The sequence below is a fragment of the Tachypleus tridentatus genome, chromosome 7, assembly GCF_004210375.1.
Source record: "Tachypleus tridentatus isolate NWPU-2018 chromosome 7, ASM421037v1, whole genome shotgun sequence".
NCBI lineage: Eukaryota > Metazoa > Arthropoda > Merostomata > Xiphosura > Limulidae > Tachypleus > Tachypleus tridentatus.
This window is the reverse complement of record NC_134831.1, coordinates 88,117,323-88,140,851: the sequence shown is the minus strand read 5'-3', so window position 1 is coordinate 88,140,851 and position 23,529 is coordinate 88,117,323. Positions and strand designations below refer to the sequence as shown.

General features: G+C 31.2%; 1 protein-coding gene across 5 annotated transcripts in view; it reads right to left on the bottom strand.

The window, feature by feature from the left end:
* Nucleotides 1-23,189, bottom strand: part of slgA (proline dehydrogenase slgA) — a 33,374-nt gene extending 10,185 nt beyond the window's left edge. Inside the window, exons 1-8 of one of the 5 annotated variants that reach the window (XM_076512923.1) lie at nucleotides 22,765-22,901; nucleotides 21,911-22,049; nucleotides 15,201-15,409; nucleotides 10,837-10,883; nucleotides 6,384-6,533; nucleotides 2,656-2,720; nucleotides 1,854-2,044; nucleotides 147-228 (exon numbers count right to left, since the gene is read on the bottom strand). In XM_076512923.1, the coding sequence (XP_076369038.1) occupies nucleotides 147-228; nucleotides 1,854-2,044; nucleotides 2,656-2,720; nucleotides 6,384-6,533; nucleotides 10,837-10,883; nucleotides 15,201-15,409; nucleotides 21,911-21,943 (777 nt within the window). In that variant the 5' untranslated portion in view covers nucleotides 21,944-22,049; nucleotides 22,765-22,901. Of the gene's footprint in view, nucleotides 1-146; nucleotides 229-1,853; nucleotides 2,045-2,655; nucleotides 2,721-6,383; nucleotides 6,534-10,836; nucleotides 10,901-15,200; nucleotides 15,410-21,910; nucleotides 22,050-22,764 lie in introns of those variants that run through there. The other 4 variants (XM_076512921.1, XM_076512924.1, XM_076512925.1 and 1 more) reach the window with 4 other exon arrangements.
* Nucleotides 23,190-23,529: the final 340 nt, after the last annotated feature.

Here is a 23,529-nt window from a genome sequence, read left to right as displayed (position 1 = left end):
TAATAATAATAATAATAATAATAATACACCACATGATTAAACAAAAGTAGAGAAAGAATTAAGTTATGAATAACTTGTTTGTTGAATATCATGATAAACAGCTTAAAAAATAACTGCACTAAATTTAAAACAAACAAGAGACTAACCTTAATACTGGGAACTTTGAAAAGTTCAGACATAACATAGTTCATATCCACTAAGTCACTCCAAGAAAACAAATTAATTAACCTGTAAAAACAATTAAAATAATCATAAATAATAATTAATACTAAACAAAATAATTCTAAAAAAATAAAATAATAAGTTTAAATTTATATTTTAAGTTTTAAAAGAAGTTTTCAGTCCATAAATTATATTAAAACAAAATTAGTTTTTTGCAAAGCTTATAAAATAAAAAAAAACATTTTAGGAATTTTTTTCTTAATAACTTGTAATATTTGTTTTAATTTTTCTATACACACACAGAAAAGTGGTAATTCTTACCACATCTCTACTACACTTGTAAAAAAAATAAATAAAGAATTCTGAGATTCCACCATTAATATTCAGCCTCAAACAAAAATAACATCCACTTGAATTATAACTTTCAAAAACAGCTTGTACTTGAGAACATAGTATCAGTAAAACTGTAGTCAGTAACTTAATAAAACATTTTTACTTTGGCATTTCTTTGGCTTAGTTAATTGTAATATAAGATCACTGACAGTTGGCAACACATAGATAGTTAACAATCCAATTTGTGACCCATTTTGCTGACTTTAACAGAGAACCAATCACCTTATGCTGGTTCATAATAGGTTCTGTTTGTGCAGTGGTACACAGAAACTGGAACTTACAAAACTTGTGCTTGAGAAGTGCAGCTTTATTTTGAATATGAATTGTGTTTTAGAATATAACCCATTAAACTGACATAATACACTACAACATTATGATGTCCCCAGCTAGAGTCAACAAAGCTTATTAGCAGTACATCAGCTAAAAAAAAAAAAAAATTACACAGCATACCTAAACATCCTCATACAAAAAATACACCTCGATAGCAGTTAAAAAAGAAATAGTATATTTTTGGGCTCATTGCCAAATGCTTACATAAATGTGCTGTGCACTTTAAAGCCTTGAGTACATTATGATAGAAACAGCTAAATCCAATTTTTCAGTCAGACAAAAGTAGTTGAACACTTGACAGTGTGTGTTGCTGAGAAGCTGTATACTTTATCAGTTTATAGTTAAGGACTGTTATACATAAATAGTCCTTTGTGTTGCTTTGCATGAAAATTTAGAAACAAATAACATTTTGAAGAATCAATTACCAGAACTGTATGTTAAAAATACCTCTTTTTACCAGATGTGAAACTAAGAATCTGTGACAAAAGCCCAGTGAGGTCCAATGTATAATATTGAATAACAAAACATCACAAAATTATTCAAATACCTAAATTAATTTAAGTTGCTATACAGTGAAGTAAAACATACTGAAAACCAAATAATTAATTGCAAGGATCGTTGTCACTCATTCTGGCACATCATTAGCTTCATTTTTTTTAATTTGATCTGTAAATCATCATTAAGTTTTTTGTATCATGTTGACCTAGTGCCAAAAACTGGATGACATATTTAAATGGCATAGACCTAGTGGCAAAAACTTGGAAAACATTTTAATATGATGCAAGACCTAATAGCAAAAACTGAATGGTGTTTTATCTGTATCATAAAAGGATTATACTGTTACACCTGTAACTACTGAATTATGCCAAACAAAAAAGGTCTTAGAATCAAACCACATAAAAATATATAACAGACTTATTTGCTCAAGAATGTTAATATACTGTAATAGTTACTAGTAATTGTTTTACCCTTTTTTATCATAATCCATTTTTTCTAACCAATCTTTCACTTCCTTCTGATGTGTATTAACTTGAAGATCATTCTGAAGTTTCTTCTCAAACAAAGATGGTTGCACTTTACTTAAAATCATGTTCTTCTCAGTGCCTGTAACATCCTTAAAAAACTTACGTGTTCGAGCAATAACTTCTGACAGCTGTATCTGGGAAAAAAATAGTAAAGTAACTTATACCATGTTTTGTACAAAGTTTTTTATTTATTTCATAACTACTTAGCAGAAAACAGCTAAGCATCAATAATTACTACTTAGTACCTGTGTCTAATACTAACACATACAACGTTTTTGCTAAAGAAACCTTTAAACAAAATACTTAGCAGACTGGATTATACACGATACAGACACTGTTAATGCTGGTATGATTTGAAAGAAGGCAATTCTGCCTGCATAATATTATGCCACATTTATCACATTACTGGTTTATTTACATACACAACATTATCCCTGAATTATCGTAGTCTTAATATGAATTACAGGTAAGGTGTTTCGTCTAATACACAAACAACATTCACTAACAAATAACTCGTGCAAAATTCTTTAAATAAAACAGTAGAACAAAATATTCCAATACAAAGAAAAATAATTACCACACATTAAACTTTGAAAGTACATGATCATTAAAAAACAAACATAAACAACTATACATTTACAATAACTCAAAAAGAACAAAGGAAAGTCTTGCTTCCAGTCATCACACAACAACCTAATGTATCTTCAAGGCCTAGCAAAGGAGGAAATTACATGACACAACATACCAGAAGCTGGGGTCGTCCTAAGGCAGTCATTTTGATTGCTGCAAAACCAGTACTTTTAGTTGTTCCTGGGAAGTGGTTAAATAAAACATTATTTAAAATTTCATAAACAATCCCTTTTGGAAGATCATCAGTCAATAGGCCTTACAAGTCTATTCCAAAAAATGTTTCCAATGAAGAACTGAGAAGAAACACCGCTATACCAAAATCTTAAATTTGGAAGGGAAAGGCATAATTGTATCACATAACTTTTCTCATCCAGTTCCTCATGTTAGAAATTTTGTGCATACATCTTAATACTCTAAGTCATGTATGATGTCTGAACAACTGAAGCTTTCCGGAAAGCTCCAGCACTCGTGTTTTCTGAACTTTTATGCATGGTGGTAATAAAATAGATAGCTTTCTTAACCAAGAAGAGTTTATTTTGGTGTGTTTTGAATTTTGTGCAAAGCTCCACAAGGGCTATCTGTACTCCCAGTAAAGTTAATTGGCAAAACATTTCATTTAATGGAGTGATGCATCATGTTTTAGGATGTGTGCTTATTTCACATAAATATTGTTTTAACAAACACCAGTTATGTAACAATAGGATTTAACATATTTTAAATCAAATTATTTAGGTGGTTACAGTAAATATTCAGTGTGTCCAGTGTGTTCTTATTATGTATCATGTTTTTAAAAATGTTACACCAGAAGATAAAAAACAAAACATGATACCAAAACTAGACTGCCTGAAACCTACATTCATAACAAATGTTTAAATTTTGATGTAAATACAATTTCTTCAAGCAACATATCTCAATTCATAACAATCCTTAACACAGACCTAGAAGGGTTAATACAAGTTGACATAGCATAAAAATTCTTGCATTGTAGTTTTTAGCAGGAAATTGTGGGTTTTACTTATTTCATATCACGATTATCTTTGTTATAAAGCACTCATAAATAGCACTACTTGTTCTATGAAAGTTGTCAATACTAGAATTCAACACAACTGGCCATTAGCATTCGATACAATAACCATAATACTTAAGCCTTGTTTTCATTATTAAGCACTTCTGCTTAGTATCCATACGTTCTACAAAACTAACAACCATCAGAACTGCTCATCACGCACGAGCTGGGCTTGACATAAAAACTCATTGTGTTAACTTACAATAATGTGCACTTTCTGTAAACCAGTATAATTACTCATCACTGGTCAACAGTGCTTGGTATAACAACAAATCTTGTTAACTTGCAAAGCATACATCTAGAAACCAGCAGAACTGCTCATCACTAGCCAGCAGTATTTGATTTAAAACTAACTGTAACACTAAAACAATACACATCTTCAAACATGGTTATCTGGGTTATTTTTTGCATTATAAAATGAACTGACTGAGTGAAACTTTTAAAAAGTAAAAAGGAACATCTGTATAGACATGGAAAAGACTGCTTTTAGTTACACAGTTTTGTAACACTCTTAAACACATGAATCAATAAGTTCAAACAGCTGTTAAATTTACATACCTTACAAAATTTTCTAGGTGTATATTAGGCTTACAAAACATTATTTCAAATCATTTAAAATATCACCACAGTGGTAAGGAAAAACAAGTATGACAATTACTTCTCACACACTCCCTTAATATTCAGTATCATCCCATTATAATTTAACTGCTTGTTCTAAACTTTGGCTGCAGAGATTGCTTTTCAGTTTTAAATAAGGATACCCCAGAAACCCAAAACATAGTAGACAAAATTAACAACATGATAATGAAAACAGTTAATTTTAACTTAAAAAACCAAAAAAGTTCAAAATTACACCTGTAAACTATCATTTGTGGTAACTCAAAGAAACTAAAAAAAAAAAACAGTATGACTTAAAACACACCTACAGAATTATAATGCATTAAACTTTGTTATAAGTAAAATACAAACCTCAAATATTTCCCTACAATAAATATCCAATAATAAATATTCTAGGTTTATATATGTAACTTAAGCCTTTTTTTTAATCTAAAACATTAATCTGTAATAGTTTTTAAACCATTTAATGCAATTTTTTTATCATACATAGAATTAATTAAGCCCACAGCTGGACACAATAAGTGTAAGAATATTACATGTTTAATTTAAATAACTAATTATGAAATCAACTGATTAGCCTTCTTTATTTACTACTAATCATCCAGGTAGCAGACAACATAAAATAACAGGTCAGATTATATCAATAAACACTGTCACTATTTTCATCACTACATTAACACAAATGAATGTGACCATTTAAATGTGATTTTGGATAAGGTGACCTTGTCTTGAATGTTCTTTCACTGACACAAAACCAACAAACCTAGATACTTTTAAATATAGCAGAAAGGACTGGAAATGTCTTTTCATCTTTCCAGCTTACTGGAACAATATTTTCAGACAAAGCCAAATAACCCCTCAGTTATATTTATTTTGTCAACCTGTCAATATCATCCTTCCATTCCACTGAAAATATTCTAAACCTTCCCCATTCCTTGAAGATTTCTGTTAATAAATTGTGATAATTCATGGAAGCACTTTTCATAGAAGAACTAACTTGAGAGAAGTCCTATTTGTTACTTAGTTTCATTTTAATTTCTCAGTTTCACCTGAGCAATTATAAAGTTTTCTGCATGAAGTTTTCAAACAGGAGGTCAGAAACTGAACAGACATTGAGAAGTAAACTGTTATCTTTGTTTTATTCTTATCTGTTTTATCAAGCATGAACATCTGAAGATTATCTGATTCTACACTTGAAAACTCATTACTACCTGAAAATAAGTAACTTTCTTAGCTTCAACCTCCAAGTACAGCTATGAAAAAATAAACTTTCCAGAGAACTTTTAAATACTTGTTTCACCTCTGAGCATTAAATGCCAACTCATCACCTAAAGCCAAGTTTCAAATAACAAATCTCATCAATTGCAAAGGAAGAATCCCATCTGGTTGATTCGGTTAAAAGAGATGTTTCATTCCAAAATCTTCTTATGATAGAAACTATAAATGAGATATTGCTTCAGATGCATCTGGTGTTTTTAATGCCTTTGCTAGTGCAAGATATAAGTTATGCCCAATAGCTTATTATCACCCTTCTTATAGTTTGATATCACACACAGCAGGTTTTTAAGCAATGCCCACACTCAGTAAATATCCAATAGAGTGATAACTTCCAGTCACTGCTCCCATTGTCCTCTGTGAGCTAATAAACAACTGTTCTTGCACACAAATCATATGTTAAGGAATAAATGTTGTTTTGTTTCAAATACTTCTTAAAATTAAAATTAACAACAGAATTGGAGAAAGCAAAGATAATTGTATATTTCACTTATTACTATCAGGTAAAAGCATTTATGAGTGAAACCATGGAAGTAATAAGTGAACATTTGTGAAACATGCAATTCTTTAGTTTTCTCAATTTTATAACTATGGAGTTTAACAAAGTACCAACAGCTTAAGTATTTATTAAGCAAATCACATCAGATGTTGGCTCAGATTACAAAATGATGATTCAACAAAAATGAAGAGGAAGTTTTTAAAAGTTATTTCATATTTTTCTGTACATAAAGTTAGCTATAATTTTGATATTTTATCTTGTATCAGTTATCTGTAATTCTCTATTTGACAATGATGACTATTATAATGTCAACCTAATGTATTTTAACCTATAACTATATAATTCCAAAACCTACATTTATTTCTATTTTAATAAATAACTGTACCTGCAACAGCATCAATGCACCGAAGGAATGTGTCTGTATTTTTCTCACACTGAGCTTCACTCATATAGAAATATGTTCTGGCTGTGACATTATACTTCCGTCTATCAGCAAATTTTTCATGGTATCTGAACTGTTTCAAATCATCTTGGCCTAACAAGCACATAGAAAGGAAATAAAATATATGTAGAAATCAGGTTAAATAATGTTCTAACACAATTGTTTTTTACTTTTAGCAGTGTTTTCTGAATGTTTTTCTCATAAGAGATAGAGTTAGTAGCCAAAAATTTAAATTTTTGGCAAATGAAAACAAAATAAACTAAACATTTAATTAGATTCAAAAACACTTTTATTCTGTTCAAGCAAAACCAGTCATATTAACAAATAGAGCTGATATGTCAAAATCCATGTGCAGTTTTCACAATAGTTATTTAAGAATAAATAAATTATATTTGATTTATTTGAACTTGATACTATACAACAATCACTTTTTTTTTTATAGAACAAATATCATTAGAAACATTATATACATTACTGAAATGTAAGAAATGGTGTGTGGAACTTTAGCTATAATACCTTTAAATTAAAATAAGAGATAATGGAGAGTAAGATATTATTTCTCATCTTGTCCAATACTTTATTTGGCATTTTGGAATCCTTGCATAATAAATATTTAAAATCTAAATGAACATGTATTGAAACTGCAAAAACAAATATATATTAGACCTAATTTTAAAATTCTAATCCTACTTTCCCATTCTCTTCATACTGAAGGTGTGTTTAAGCCATAGGATTAACTAACAGAGTGAGACAATGGCATAAATCCATGCAGACAGTCAAAGTTAATATTTTGACTTAACAATAATGGCAGAAAATTGTCATCCATATTCAGCAAAACAGAGTTATTCTCAGTATTATATACATAATTTAATATAGTGATACATCTGTTTGTATGAGCAAAAGAAATAAAATAGCCTATTTTAATAAATGGAAAATATATCACATTCATGTAAAACAAATTTTATGTAACAGTCTTGTAAAAGAAAAAACAAAGGATAATAAATAATTTGACCAATTAAAAAACAGAAATATATAATTTGTAAGGAACTTAGAAAACTAGACTCAAACAGAATTGATAGCAAATTTTTATTAGCTAATAATGTTTATACTGATATTTCGTGCAAGTAGTCTCACACACATCGTATTACACGATATTTGCTTTAAGTCTGTCCAAATTCTTTTCAAATTAATGAATTCCAAAATAACAATTTTGAAATGTATTGTGCTCAAAGTTGTAAAAATGCAAAAACAATAAAATGGAGAGAAAAGTTCAACATAGGAAATGAGTATAGAAGTAATTATAAGGATAGGCTTAATCATTACTATTGTAATGTTAGAAGTATAAAAATTAAAATAGGTGACTTTGGAGCACTGGTAGAAATGGAGAATTTTAATGTGATGGAAATAACTGAAACATGGTTAAACACAGATCACTCTTATTATGGAGGTTTCTTTGAAAAAAAAGGTTACAGGCCATTGAAGAGGATAGAATACTAAAGAGAAGGAGTGGCTTTGTATGTTAAATGTGAGTTCCATCCTGTTAAAGATAACAGCAAAGGAAAATGAATCCATTTGGGTTTTTATTAATGAATATAAAGGGAAGACTAACAGTGGGAATATGTTACAGACCACCAAATGATATTGATGAAATTAGTGAGAAACTTTACAATACAGTTAATATTTCAGCTGGTAATTAAGTCATTATTATGCCTGATTTTAAATTCAGACATATAGAGTGGGAAATGCTTGAGTCAAACCATGAGGGAGGAAAGTTTGTTTTGTTTGTAAACTGTTCACGGTGGCTTTCTTAACCAATTAGTCAATGAACCTTCTAGAATCAATAATATTTTAGATTTATTGTTAACTTCTAATATAGAAATGATTGAGTGGGTGGATAATGGGGAACATCTGGGTACAAGTAATCATTGCTCTACAAAGGTTAATGTTTTGTTGCATATGGAGATAAGAAACAATGATATATTGGTTTCAAATTTCAAAAGAACTAGATTTAAAAGAGTACAACAAGAACTATCTGTTGTGAATTGGACAGCTGAGTTATGTGAAAACACTGATCAGATGTGGAAAATGTCTTGTTATATTTTTAAATATTGAAGGTAAACATATTCATCATAGAAAGGAAAAGTGGCTGCAAGTAAAAAAACAGTTTGGTCCACAAAGAGGTTAAGAGAAAATTAAAGAGAAGAATAAAAATTTAAGAACTCTAAACTGATAGGTATGATTTAGAAGATTATAGAAAGTCAAGAAAGTTGGTGAACAGGAAATTAGGACATCAAAAAGAATTTATGAAGAAAGGATTGGCTGAAAATGTAAAAATTGACATAAAGGATGTCTTTAAATACATTAAAGGTAAACAAAATGACAGGATGGGGGAGGATGTAAGACCCTTGATGGGTGATAAAGGACAGCTAATATCTGATGATTACAAGAAGGTAAGGTTATTAAATTTTGCTTTATCTTTGGTTTTTACTAACAAATGTTTAAACAGTATTCCACATACTGAACAGTTGATAAATGGAAATTAGATCAAACAAGATAACTGCATTCATTCTAAGCTTATTAAGAAGAAATTGTGAATTTAAAAAAAAAACAGTCTCCTAATACAGATATTTCCCAAAGGGTTTTTAAGAAGGTTAAAGATTGGCTATGTGAGCCACTTACTATTTTTTGTCAGTCCTTGAACAGTGGGCAATCCATAATACTATCCACACTACACTTACCCCTCCCTTGTGCTTAAGGTGTTTTCCCCTTTTTCAATACATAATACTATCCACACTACACTTACCCCTCCCTTGTGCTTAAGGTGTTTTCCCCTTTTTCAATCCATAATACTATCTACACTACGCTTACCCCTCCATTGTGCATAAGGTGTTTTCCACTTTTTCAATCCATAATACTATCTACACTACACTTACCCCTCCATTGTGCATACGGTGTTTTCCACTTTTTCAATCCATAATACTATCTACACTCTGCTTACCCCTCCCTTGTGCTTAAGGTGTTTTCCCTCCATTGTATCTACACTATGCTTACCCTCCCTTGTGCTTGTTTTCCACTTTTTCAATCCATAATACTATCTACACTACACTTACCCTCCTTTGTGCTTAGGTGTTTTCCTTTTTTCAATCCATAATACTATCTACACTACGCTTACCCTCCATTGTGCATAAGGTGTTTTCCTTTTTCAATCCATAATACTATCTACACTACACTTACCCTCCCTTGTGCTTAAGGTGTTTTCCTTTTTTCAATCCATAATACTATCTACACTACACTTACCCCTCCCTTGTGCTTAGGTTTTTCCTTTTTCAATCCATAATACTATCTACACTACGCTTACCCCTCCATTGTGCATACGGTGTTTTCCACTTTTTCAATCCATAATACTATCTACACTCACTTACCCCTCCCTTGTGCTTAAGGTGTTTTCCCCTTTTTCAATCCATAATACTATCTACACTACACTTACCCCTCCATTGTGCATACGGTGTTTTCCACTTTTTCAATCCATAGTACTATCTACACTATACTTAACCCTCCCTTGTGCATATGGTGTTTTCCCCATTTTCAATCCATAATACTATCTACACTACACTTACCCTCCATTGTGCTATCTACACTACGGTTGTTTTCCTTTTTTTTCAATCCATAGTACTATCTACACTACACTTACCCTCCCTTGTGCATATGGTGTTTTCCCCATTTTCAATCCATAATACTATCTACACTACACTTACCCCTCCATTGTGCATACGGTGTTTTCCCCTTTTCCAATCCATAATACCATCTACACTACACTTACCCCTCCATTGTGCATACAGTGTTTTCCCCCTTTTTCAATCCATAGTACTATCTACACTACACTTACCCCTCCATTGTGCATATGGTGTTTTCCCCTTTTTCAATCCATAATACTATCTACACTACACTTACCCCTCCATTGTGCATGCGGTGTTTTCCCCCTTTTTCAATCCATAATACTATCTACACTACACTTACCCCTCCCTTGTGCATATGGTATATTCCCCTTTTTCAATCCATAGTACTATCTACACTACACTTACCTCTCCCTTGTGCATACGGTGTTGTTTTCTTCATTTAATTTTTGCATAGTTTAATCAAGTTTAAAAACCTTCCCATGCTTGTAGTCACATGTTACATAAGTTTAAAGGGATGCATGCACACACTTTCTTAAAGTATAAAAATACCTACTACACAAAATTTATACTATAGATAAAGATGGGAAAACATTAAGTGTAACAGTTATAGATACGTGGTTGAATAATTACTAACATTCATTTAGATACCACTGAGATATTAGACTGAGACATGTATACAACTATGTCATATCAACTGTACAAAAAAAAAAAACACTAACTTTGCTGCTGTTCTTTTTGTTTCATTTCTGCAGCAGAAATACAAGCTCTGTAAGAAGAAAAAGACTGTCCTGTTGTCTACCAAGCATATATAACACCAAGCACCTATGATACTTGTTATTAGTACACAACATAATTATTTATTTTGATGTCACACTTTTAGTGCTTTAATGATCTGAAATTGATTAAAAAATGCACTTTAAACATTTGATTAGCAACATTCCAATTTAAAACTGAGAATTTAAAATCTCAATATAAAAACTTAAAACCTCCTCAGAATAGATAAAAATTAATATTTATATTTATATTTCCAGTTTCTTATTCATGTATCAAAAATACATAAGATAATTAATGAAAAGTATACATTAAAATTCAAATAAAAAACTTCATAGTTATTAATTATGCTTTTAAGTTTCAGCTGTTTTAGATACATATTAATCAGCTTAAAGTAATCTGAACAGAAAAAATTCAGTTGCCAACACAAAGTAATGGCACAGAAGAGCTAGTATATTAATGTGACTTGTATAATTCTTATATAAAAGATATTTTTAAAACACTTCCTTTGATAAAAGTGATAAGTGTCATCAAGCTTAACTGTTTCTCACTGATTTGTACTTTTTGAAATAAATTAGTTTATTTTTATTTCTTTTCACATCATTTTGTTGATATAGCTAATAACTGAATAAGTCTAGCCTGGAAACAGTTTATCGGTGAAGCATTTATCTCTGTCTTGCACACACACGTTTGAAGTTACTCATATTACTAAGGTGATCAGTTTTGATAACAAGAAATCAATTTTTAGAAAATTAAATATGTAGATGGCTTAAATAGGTAATGAAAGAAAACTTTTTCCAAGTAACTTCAGGTACCTGTCTGTACTCATTTTCTCATTTTTTTCTGTTTTTAAAATTTGTTGATATCCACTCTAATTTCAAATAGGTGTAAGATCATAAATAAATATCCTTCTATTGTTCTGATTCCTCTATTATTTCTTGTAAAACAATTTCAAAATAAGGCCTTTCTTTAAGTGTTGCATATGAAATGAATTTTCACCATATGAGCTGTGTGTTGGAATAAACCTCTTTTGCTGCAAGAAACTGTACGACCAAGAACAGCACAGGTGAAAATACTAGAACTACATCAGACTTCTTTTTTTTTCCTGAAAATATGTTTAGTTTTTTTTGATAGATTGTTTATGAAGAGTATTCATGATGAAACTTTGAAAGGCAAAAGAATTTCGAAATGTCGTCCTCTACACTTGTGTCTCCACAGCAGGCAGTTGTCGTCCATTATACAGAGTTTCATCATGTTCAGCTTTGTTTGCATTTTTTTCCATCAAAATTTTTAAAAAAAGTGTGTACTTTTATCTGATATAAACAGCATTGTGTACTCATCTCTGATATGAACTTTATCTAACCAAGTTTCATTTAACAGCATTGTACATCACTTAAAGCATTTCTAAAGCTTTCAAGAACATTCCAGAAGCCACATAACATCAGTAATCCCTCTGGTTAAACAACAATACAAATATCAAAATTAAACACGTATAACCTACAGCATTTGTTAGTCCTCAGACTGTAGTCCCTTGAACAATCTTATGAAACAAAAATGATACAATAGAACAATAATCTCAAAATAATTATAATAATTCTTAATAATGAACAACTATTCATATATCTACAGACACATATATATCTATTTAACATCATTAAATAAAGAATTGAATTATCTGATACCATGGAAAGTAAAAAATGTTTAACAAAGTAAAATCTTTCTTTCCTCATTCACTATTTTTAAACTACGTAATAACCAAATTGTATGGTGTTTTCATTTTCCATGGCTTATGATAAAAAATATAAAATAAACTCTTGCACTTTATCAACAATCATTGTCTTATCAATTTGATAGCTCTCTTTAGTTAGATGGTTAAGAGAAGCCATTGGTAGTTTCATCCATGGTGAAACTTTGAATGTGGTCTTGACAGAAACCTCATTTGTCTCTGGTTAACTTTAAAATTAATCAGTTAGCAGTTCTCTTGCCAATGTACCTCTAAACAAATTCACAATGGATGAATCATTGTCTTATGCTTCCATCTTTCACCACTAGAAGTTCAACCTTTAGTGGTATGACTGGACATATAGTACAAATGAATGTCTTGTTATAAAATTTGCATTATTTGAAGCTAGTCTAATTTCATATTTATGTTTCCATCTGAATTATATTCTTAATAAAAATCTTTTTTGAAGTCAAAGACCTGTACAACATGTTCTGTAAGGAAACTTCCCACAGTGATGATGACTTATAACTTTCCCCCACATGAATCTTTATAACAACTTATGTCTGCATCAATCCATCCTCTTCCTTCATTGTTAGAGACAATTTTTCACCTTTATTATCAGATTTCAAACAATTGTAGCTGGCCCAGCATGACCAGGTGGGTTAAAGCGTGCGACTCGTAATCTGAGGGTCGGGGGTTCGCATCCCCTTGCGACAAACATGCTTGCCCCTTCAGCCGTGGAAGTGTTATAATGTGACGGTCAATCCCACTATTCATTGGTAAAAGAGTAGCCCAAGAGTTGGTTGTGGGTGGTGATGACTAGCTGCCTTCCCTCTAGTCTTACACTGCAAAATTAGGGACAGTTAGCGCAGATAGCTTTGCACAAAATTCAAAAACAAACAAAGAAAACAATTGTAGCTGTAGAGCCAGTATCAATTAGCATGTTGCAAGGTTTCCCTTTCAATGGACTCATACTGACTCATGGACAGGTTTCTTTAAATGTTCCTCTCTTTATCTCATGATGTGTTTTCTTATAGCAAAATCACATTGGGCTATCTGCCTAGCCCACTAAGGGGAATCGAACCCCTGATTTTAGTGTTGTAAATCCAAAGACTTACCTCTGTACTAGCAAGAGGGGTTATCTCGGTTATGAAATATTATTCTTCAGTTTACTATCTCTTTGGTTTATAAGTACATTTCTGAATTTAATTAAAGTTTGAAATCATCTGTAAAGCTTACTTTTTAAAGATGTACACCTATTTTGTCATACTGCCATTCATAATGACATCTTTGAATTTATCATTTCACAAGGATCACCTGTAAGATAATTATGAGTCTTTTCATACCCTCAGAAAATTTGTCTAAGCTTTTAAACTGATACACTTCTCATGGTACATCTCCATCATAATCTGTTGGTTTAATGATAAATTAATGTTGTTGAAATAGCCTGCACAATTCCCTAACCTAATGAAATTGTAGTGTAGCAACAGTAGTCCTCAAAAGTCCTGCAGTCATAGTTGAAAAATAGCAGTAATAACAGATATAAATCAGATAACTTTCATTCCATATGACACACAATGTTTCAAATTAACAATCCAGAGAGAAGTGTGGCTTCTTTAATCCTTACCACACTTCCCAACTCAGTTGATGTTTCATCCTAGCACTGATGTCCTTTTATACATTATTTATAGCTTCTTTAATGCAATTACTTTACTGTAATGATTTTACTACTTCAGTCTTCTAATAATGTTTCTGTATATTTTCTATGGCTTCTTCTATTTTAACTTCAATCAAATTAATTTTCATTTTTAATCATTCTGTAAACTTCACATCTTCATGCAGTTCCTCTTTGAAATTAATGTTCATTTCTTCTTATTTTCGGTCTCTTTTCTCTCAATCTTTTTTTAATTTTCTGTTGTTTTTTTATCACTTCTCCATTATGTTACCATTTGTACATCTATTTTTGGTTCTATTTTTACCAAAGTAACACTATCATGACATCAATGTTTTAAAAATATTTGTTGAGAGAAAATCTTTTAGGATTATTCAGAAAATAAATAAGCCGAGGTACAGTCCAGTTTATGATAGTTTTTTTACTTCAAGTACAAGTGCAGCAACCTATAGAAGTAACATGTATCTAACAATAAGCCTAACTTATACCATGTATCTAACAATAAGCCTAACTTCACAAATATATAGTCTCAATAGAAATGTCGCTTACTTGCTGATATTTTTGTATGTGTAGGTACTTCTCATATCTCAATTACTTCACTGAAAACACAAGCCTAAAATTTACAGTGCTCAATAAATTGGCTAGCTTACTCAATAACCAATCAACAATCTAAAACTTGTCTTATACCAACAATAACCATTTAATAAATTTAAGAATATTCCAATGATCAAGCCCCAAACTTGTCACAATGACATCAACACTCCTTCTCACAAAATAATAATAATTATGTCTGCATTAAAACCAAAAAAAAAGCATTCTACAACAGTATTATAATTTGCCTATCTTGCTTCCCACCAGCACCTCAAAGTACAAGTTTATATGAATATAAAAGGTGAACAGTTTAGTATTCAACTTACAAAAACTCCAACTCTTTAGCTTCCTCTTCACACATATCTTCTTCAGCACTGTAGTCCAAAATGGGTTTAACTCCAAAGGAGTAAAGTCGATTAATTGTTGGCTGAATTCCATCTACACTTTCACCAGCCACGAAATGCCCATAAAAAGTTGATCTCATGAGATAGTTAAAGAGTCTTTGTCCAAGGATACTTAGCCCAATTTTCAGAAGCTTATGGAATAATATAAAAAGGACTAAATTACACTTCATTTTAACAAACACATACACATGCACAAAATTCAGACAGTGCAAGTTGCTTTTTACCTTTAAATCCTTGTCTCTATAATTAAAACTCATATATAATCCATATAAAATAACAAAAACACAAAAGATAATCAAGCCAAAGAGTTTATTCACCCAACAAATATATTCAGAGCAATTTTTATAATAGCATAATTTAACAACTGATACATAGATATAACCTTTGCAAGAAATTAGTTTTTTTTGGCTAATGAAATAACAGTTTGGTCTTGATAAATAACTTTCTTCATTAAGTGTTACACGTTAATTATTACTGTATGACTATGTTATGTACCAGTGATACAGCCCTCATTCATTTGTTAATAAGCATTCTACTTTTCAGTATAATTTGTTTCTTTGTATAGACCAGTACCTATATTTACCTATGTACACACACACACACACACACACACAATGTATATGTGGCTTTTAAGCCTAAAATTTATCATCAGTCACACTATACATTAAGATTATATAATATTAATTATATAATCCTGTGTCATGATGCATTAAAGAAAAAATTTAAAAATGATTGAAATGTTCAATCATGACAAAATATTTAGGTGATCCTAAAGGCAAAATATAATATTTTAATAAACAAGGTTGATACACACCCTGTTTTTTGCTATGTGTAGCTGTAAACAATGAAACCTAAATTTACAAGCATCTGTGGCTTACTTAGGTGTGTAATAGTATCATCAATCCACAAATTCTATCCATAATGCCTCAGTGTTGCATACCTGTTTGTACAAAGCAAGGAGGACATACCTTCCCCCCTTCAGTAACTAGAAGCTGTTAAGAATGAGAGTTGAGATTCAGCAATAAATACATAAGCAATGGATACCCACAGAGGAATGAATTCCCAGCAAAAATGTTAACTGCAAGCTCAAATCATGGTTAACTATCTACTGATTGCATTGAAGTTGTTATCACAAGAGTACACCTACAAAGGAATCAGCTTTTCTTCTTTTGTTTGTACCATATATCAGTTCATATACTGATCTTTCGTCAATTTCAGTTTTCAATTTTACTTCTTTCAGCAACATCACATGTGCCCCATTGTGCAAGCATTGCAGAGCAAACAAAGACAACAGGTAAAAATAGTTGTATAGTGAAATAAGTTTGATAATACCATACATGTTTAGACAGGCCTAGAATGCTACCAGAAGTTTTTAATCATATTACATATCCCTGGGCCAGCTGTACATAACTTAAAGTATCACTATGGCATGTGGCTCCTGGTATGTGTTGGGACCAGTTATTTATGACTTCAATAAAATTAAGAACCCATTCCAAAAACAAGGAGCCATCAATTCTTGTTGGTCTCTCAGAAAAGCAAGCCAGCAATATTTTTATTACTCAGATAATTTGTGTGTATAGTTAGTGGGATGACATCAATAGATGGCTCTTCTCAGAACTAGTACACTACTACTATGACACAAGCTTTGCTTTCAAGTTTCCTAAAACTGAAGTAATTATCGATGGAAGACCATACCATCTCAACAAACCATGTTTTCCATTTACAAGACAAGATATATAACAAAGGTTGTGATAGGAGTCACATCATGTGAACTGATTTCCTGTGTATCACTGGCACTTGGTTGATTGATTTTGTATTTTATGGCACAAAGCATAGGTAGGCTATATGTGCCAAAAGCCCAGTAAAAAGGTAAAAATGAATTAAATGTAGTAAAATACAGAAATGGAAATAAAGGTAAAACAAACCATCATTGAACACTGGCACTTGGAGGATCAGCAAGTGACTGGTAGAATGTTGGACATCCTAGTCTAACACAAATGTGTAACCCTGCAGATGAGGTGATTGTAGACAAGGCATTAATGTTAATGATTTGTTCTTCCAGACCACTTACTGGCAGATATTCCAACTTTTGTTAGAACATTAGAACAGCACTACATGGTGGCTCGTAAGTCCCTACCCATCCATATGTTATTATGTTATGTTCAATTACGCATGTATTATAAATCTGTTTCTTTTTTTCAGAGAAATATGGCCGATGTAAGCCCATTTACACTTGAAGAACATGGAGTTGCATAATATTATGCAGCAAGAATGTGGGACAGCATACAGATACACTGGATACATAAGATGTATGGATGGGTACGGACTAATGGGCCACCCTGTAGAAATAGTTTTCAAATGAATGATAATCAGGGATTTACCCACTTGGTACCATTTGTCACAGTGCACTATGCAAAGATTTACTGCAGCATTGCATTGTTGGAGATGCTGATTAGCACCCCCTTACTCTGGTGGTGGTTGTCATATTACACATTAACTATTAACAACAACAACAACAAAATATATATATAAAAATTCTTCAGTCTGCAAACACTACAGTACACCACATGGTGCAAAATCATAATATGAAATTATTACACATTCCCAAAACCTAAAAATGGAAAACTAATACACTAAAAAACAATCTGTTCATGAACTACGAACATAACTCATTCCTCATATTTCTGTTAATAATATTTTATAAATACAAGACCCAAAAGTCCATTCATATTTGGCAACTTGTGTAAAAAAAATATGTTTGTTGAATGTTAAAACCTGATAAAAATTAAGTTTTATTAAAATTTCATTGCAGGATTTGTTTCAATGCTGTAAACTACCACAGCTGATATTTTAATGACTAGCTGTAAAATAAAAATGTTACAATGTATTCTATCATCATGTAGGTGGAAATATTTTCCTTCTGAAATTATTGCTCTAATCTAAAATTTTAATCTAGTGGTTTATAATGCTAAGCCTTCAATTTTTATTCATACTGTTGTACAAAACACGAAAATGTAAAAACTGGTACACTTTCTACAATTTTAAAGATTGTGGATATTTTTACATAAAAAATTTTATATTAATTTTTTTACAAAAGTTACTGAAAAAGTAATTTGGTGGCATTCTCATTGGCAAAACCATATCACCTTTCACTGGTTTAACAGCAATGAGGATAGATATTTTCCTACCTATACTTAATGGTGAAAGTTACAGACTTTTGGGCCTAATTTCTCTTCAAAAACACCATATAAGAAAAAGCAATTTTCACAACTACATTCAGTGCATACAAATATGCCAGTGAAATATTCCAGGCATTTTTGGGTGTAAAAATTGCTAAAGTATCCATGTTAGAGAAACAAAGGTGAAAATAGGTTTCATCATAGCAGATGGTGACCGTTTTCAGATTTGTTTCATCGCAAAAACACGGTCTAAATTACCAGTTAAAGGAAGTACATAATTTCAAATACACTTATTAGTTGATATTCCTTAAAGGCTTTTCATTACACTTTTTAAAGTAGGCCTAATATGAATGTTACATTTATTACTTTGGTATCTCTACATGAGAGAGAGTTGATGCAATCAAGTGAAGTTCAAAACCAAGATCAGCATTAAAATAATTTGTTTAGATACGTTATTATTAAGAATATAATAAAGAGAAAAAAGCATACCAGTGTTGAAATGCACGTACAAAACTTAATATGATTCTGCATGTTGGTTATTTACTTTAACATATGCAACAAAATAATTCAGTATCAAACAATCAGTGTCATTAACTGGATCACAAAACCATACACATTTGTCATAAAACCCCAAAACATAACATACTCTTAAATGAAACAGTTTAACTACATATTTCTCCTTAAAACATGAGAAGGAAAATTTTAAACACAATGTTTCATAAAAGAATGAAATACATTTGAAATAATAATTTTAAAAACTACTGTGCATTTTAATTAAACACCAATATATTTCTAAAGACATTTAAAACACTTTTTCAATCTCTCAGATGTCAAAATGAACTCTTACTGGAACACCAAAATAAAAAGATAGTAAACATTTTTGTTCCTTACACATTTCACAGTAACTTCTAATACTCCAATAACATTAAAAAAAATAAGGACAACATTCTCCAGCCATGAGGATTTATTAAAGATACATCATTTTTTAATATATACACACACACACACACTTATAATGACCAGTGTACGTGTTACCTGCTTAAGAATTTGGCCTGGCATATCACTGACTACAGAGCATTACTATATGAGTCAAAGGTTCCAGGTTTAAACCCTAATAAAGGCAGTTTTCCCAAGTATACTGATTTGTTACTGTAGTGCCCAGTTAATGGTTGTTTTAACTTGAAGATCATTTAAACTTTCAACTCAAATCGTGTGTATGTGTAGTTGGCCTAGTGAACCACGTGTTTGTAGTCTGAGGATATGACATTGTACGATGACAATCACAATATGCTATTTGTTGTTGGGCTGAGGATGTTGTAAAATAAGTCATGAATGAATGACTGTGTGTATTATGTATTGACCAAGATAAGAGATATCTGTTTGGAATTTGAATCCTAGTGGCTTCATTGGTAAAGCTGCATCCTAAAGTCATAAGTTCAAGTCCTCAGTTAGGGCATCTTCTTTGTACCTTGTATTGAAATCTTGGAATGCAAACAGATATCTTGAATGGATTTCATTTGCTTTTATTTTAATATATAATCATGAAATGTCTGTAATAACCATAATGTTGAAATCTTTAACTGTACGGTTTTGACATGGCTACTATCCTCAACCAGAACTTTATTAACCATAATGTTGAAATCTTTAACTGTACGGTTTTGACATGGCTACTATCCTCAACCAGAACTTTATTAACCATAATGTTGAAATCTTTAACTGTACATGGCTACTATCCTCAACCAGAACTTTATTAACCATAATGTTTTGACATGGCTACTATCCTCAACCAGAACTTTATTAACCATAATGTTGAAATCTTTAACTGTAATGGTTTTGACATGGCTACTATCCTCAACCAGAACTTTATTAACCATAATGTTGAAATCTTTAACTGTAAATCTTTAACTGTACGGTTTTGACATGGCTACTATCCTCAACCAGAACTTTATTAACCATAATGTTGAAATCTTTAACTGTAATGGTTTTGACATGGCTACTATCCTCAACCAGAACTTTATTAACCATAATGTTGAAATCTTTAACTGTACGGTTTTGACATGGCTACTATCCTCAACCAGAACTTTATTAACCATAATGTTGAAATCTTTAACTGTACGGTTTTGACATGGCTACTATCCTCAACCAGAACTTTATTAACCATAATGTTGAAATCTTTAACTGTACGGTTTTGACATGGCTACTATCCTCAACCAGAACTTTACTGATCAAAATTCCCCACAGAAGGTCCTGTTTTGCCATGTTTCAAACCATTTATAGGTTTTAATGAAATGCTTTAATAAATGTAGTGCATCTACTGAATTTTTTTTCTGTATTATTCACTTATACAACCATTTCAAGCAGTTAATTTAAAATGTTTAGCAGTAGCCTTGGTTGATTACAGCTACACATTACATTTAATAAATTCCCTGATACATATGTCTCTAAGCTGCTTCATTCTGATGCCGATATCTTTATTAAGAATTGCATTAGTAAAATGATTACATGCTAATGAAGTCACAGTCTTTTTAGGGACTTCACTTTCAGTCAATGAGAGAAGCATTCATACTAATGAAGTCAGTCTCTTTAGGGACTTCATATTCCACCAATGCAAAAAGCGTTCATGCTAATGAAGTCGCAGTCTCTATAGGGACTTCATATTCCACCAATGTGAGAAGCATTCATGCTAATGAAGTCACAGTCTCTATAGAGACTTCACATTCAGCCAATGAGAGAAGCATTCATACTAATGAAGTCACAGTCTCTTTAGGGACTTCATATTACAGCAATGAGAGAATCATTCATACTAATGAAGTCACAGTCTCTTCAGGGATTTCATATTCAGCCAATGAGAGAAGCATTTTATATCTTACAGAAACTCCAGGAGTTCATACTTTCCTCTTCACTTAATTAATAAACTAGTTTCATAATACCTTTTTCTAGGGATACGTTTTGCACTAATTTAAAACAATAATTGAGAGTGTTCTATTTTTTGCACAGACCTATCCAGTCTAATGCAGAAAGTTGGAGAGTAACATATTCATAACTGATCTCCTACTTTCTCTCTCAGAGATAAAATTTCCCACCCAGCACAATAATTAAAAACAGTTGATCAAAGTGAGATTATAACATAAGGAAATGAAACTGCCCAGCCTATCAATATTATTACACGTGAATCTAGTGCTAGAAAACAATTAATTTAAAGCTACTTTCTAGGACTTAATAGCTCAATGGTCTTGTTCTGTCAATCACCTTTGAAGACTGTTAATATGATTTTTCATATAATAAAAAATGACACACTTGGTATCTTCTCAGCCTGTTATCAACAAAATAAAACACAAATAAATTAGAGACTTTGATAATTTTACCCTCCTTCCATTAACCTTGTAATCTTTAAAAAGTTCACTTCTTACCATTTTATTTCAAGAGCAAATAAATTAAGAGATGTTAACATACCCCATATGTTAACCCTATCATTTCTTGGTTCATCCTAGAATCCTTCTTTTGAACAATTTTCAATAAATTAGTATTCTTTGGCAGGAGCCCAAAAGGTATAGCTTTTAAGGTCACATTTTGAGCACATTTCCTTCACAATCTATATCGTTATAAATTTGCGTGTAAGTTTAGTTTCACATAACTCTTGCTGAAATAAATTACTTAAAATGTATCTGATGACATGAACAATATATTATGATATTTTGTAAACCTGAAGAGAGGCACCTGTAACTGTTTAACCATGATTCCTTTTAATTTATTGTTTTTATATTGCTACAACTTGACAATTAGAACTTCTCTTGTTTTATAGAGGATTCAATTATCAAATCAGTTCAAGAAATATTAATAAATATCTTAATTTTTACTGAATAACCAGCATTATGTACTGGAGAATAAGATATAACAATAAATGTAGTACAGAAATGACAAGTTCCTCGCAAAAATAATCGTATTCAAGATATATTTTTGCCAATTCTTTAAAATTAATTCAAAGAGTCAAATTATTTATTCATTCTGAACACTTTTTATCTCTGAAAATTTTACTTATCCACAAATTTGTATAAAAATGTCATCAGCTCAATTTAAATTCGTTTTTTGCTTCTTTTTCATTTTAAATTCAAGATTATTTTAAATTTTATTTTTATAAACATAGTTCAAGGCTTGTCTTCACTTTTTAAGTTTCAGTAATTTATAACTTATAATGTTATACTACAATATACTTATATAAATATAAGCAAGCTGCAACAAATTCTCAATAAACACTTATTATTTTTATAAATAATAGTTAGGCTTTCAAGAATTTAGTTTCAACCAACCTTTTCATTGTTTTCTACTAATACTTTGTAAGAACTTAACTTCATAACAAAAATCCCACGAAGAAGTTCCCACGACGTTTTACTTTTGTATGCTATTTTTGTATTTTCAAAACTTAAATCTAGTGGGTCACGCTGCGACGACTCATTACTTCGAGCAGTACCTACGCCATTAGTTTCACCAGAACCAACTGTAGATAACGGCCTCCACCTAATATTGAAGTTAGGTCTACCCCACCAAAAATTAATGTACGTCCTAGTAACGTAATAACTGTTGAGACCTGTGTACTTTGCTCTTATACTCGCAACCCCTAATACCACCATTATTACTAGTATTATACAAAAATACTTTTTAAATGTAAATATTATAAGGCAAAGTTTCAATATACTGTGACGTAACGACGCTGTACCGATTCCACCAATAAAAATGAACTCAAGTTCTTGTTGAGAAAAATAAATAAAAAAAAAACCTGCTAGAGAGAGACACTCCTGAATGAGTGCTATTCTGCAAGACGTGAGAAGAGAAACTTGAATTAATTATAACAAAGAATGAATTGACACTTTTAAATGAAAATCTTTTTTACTTTATTTTGTGCGACGTTTCGAGCAGGAGCTCTTCGTCAAGTCACAGCAGCATGTCTCCGAACTTACAACGCTAGAATCTGGGTTTCGATACCTATAGGCGAGGGGCTCAGATAACCCATTGTGAAGCTTTGTACTTAACTTTGAAACAACATCATCCGGTAGTAAAGACTGTGTTATGCTATT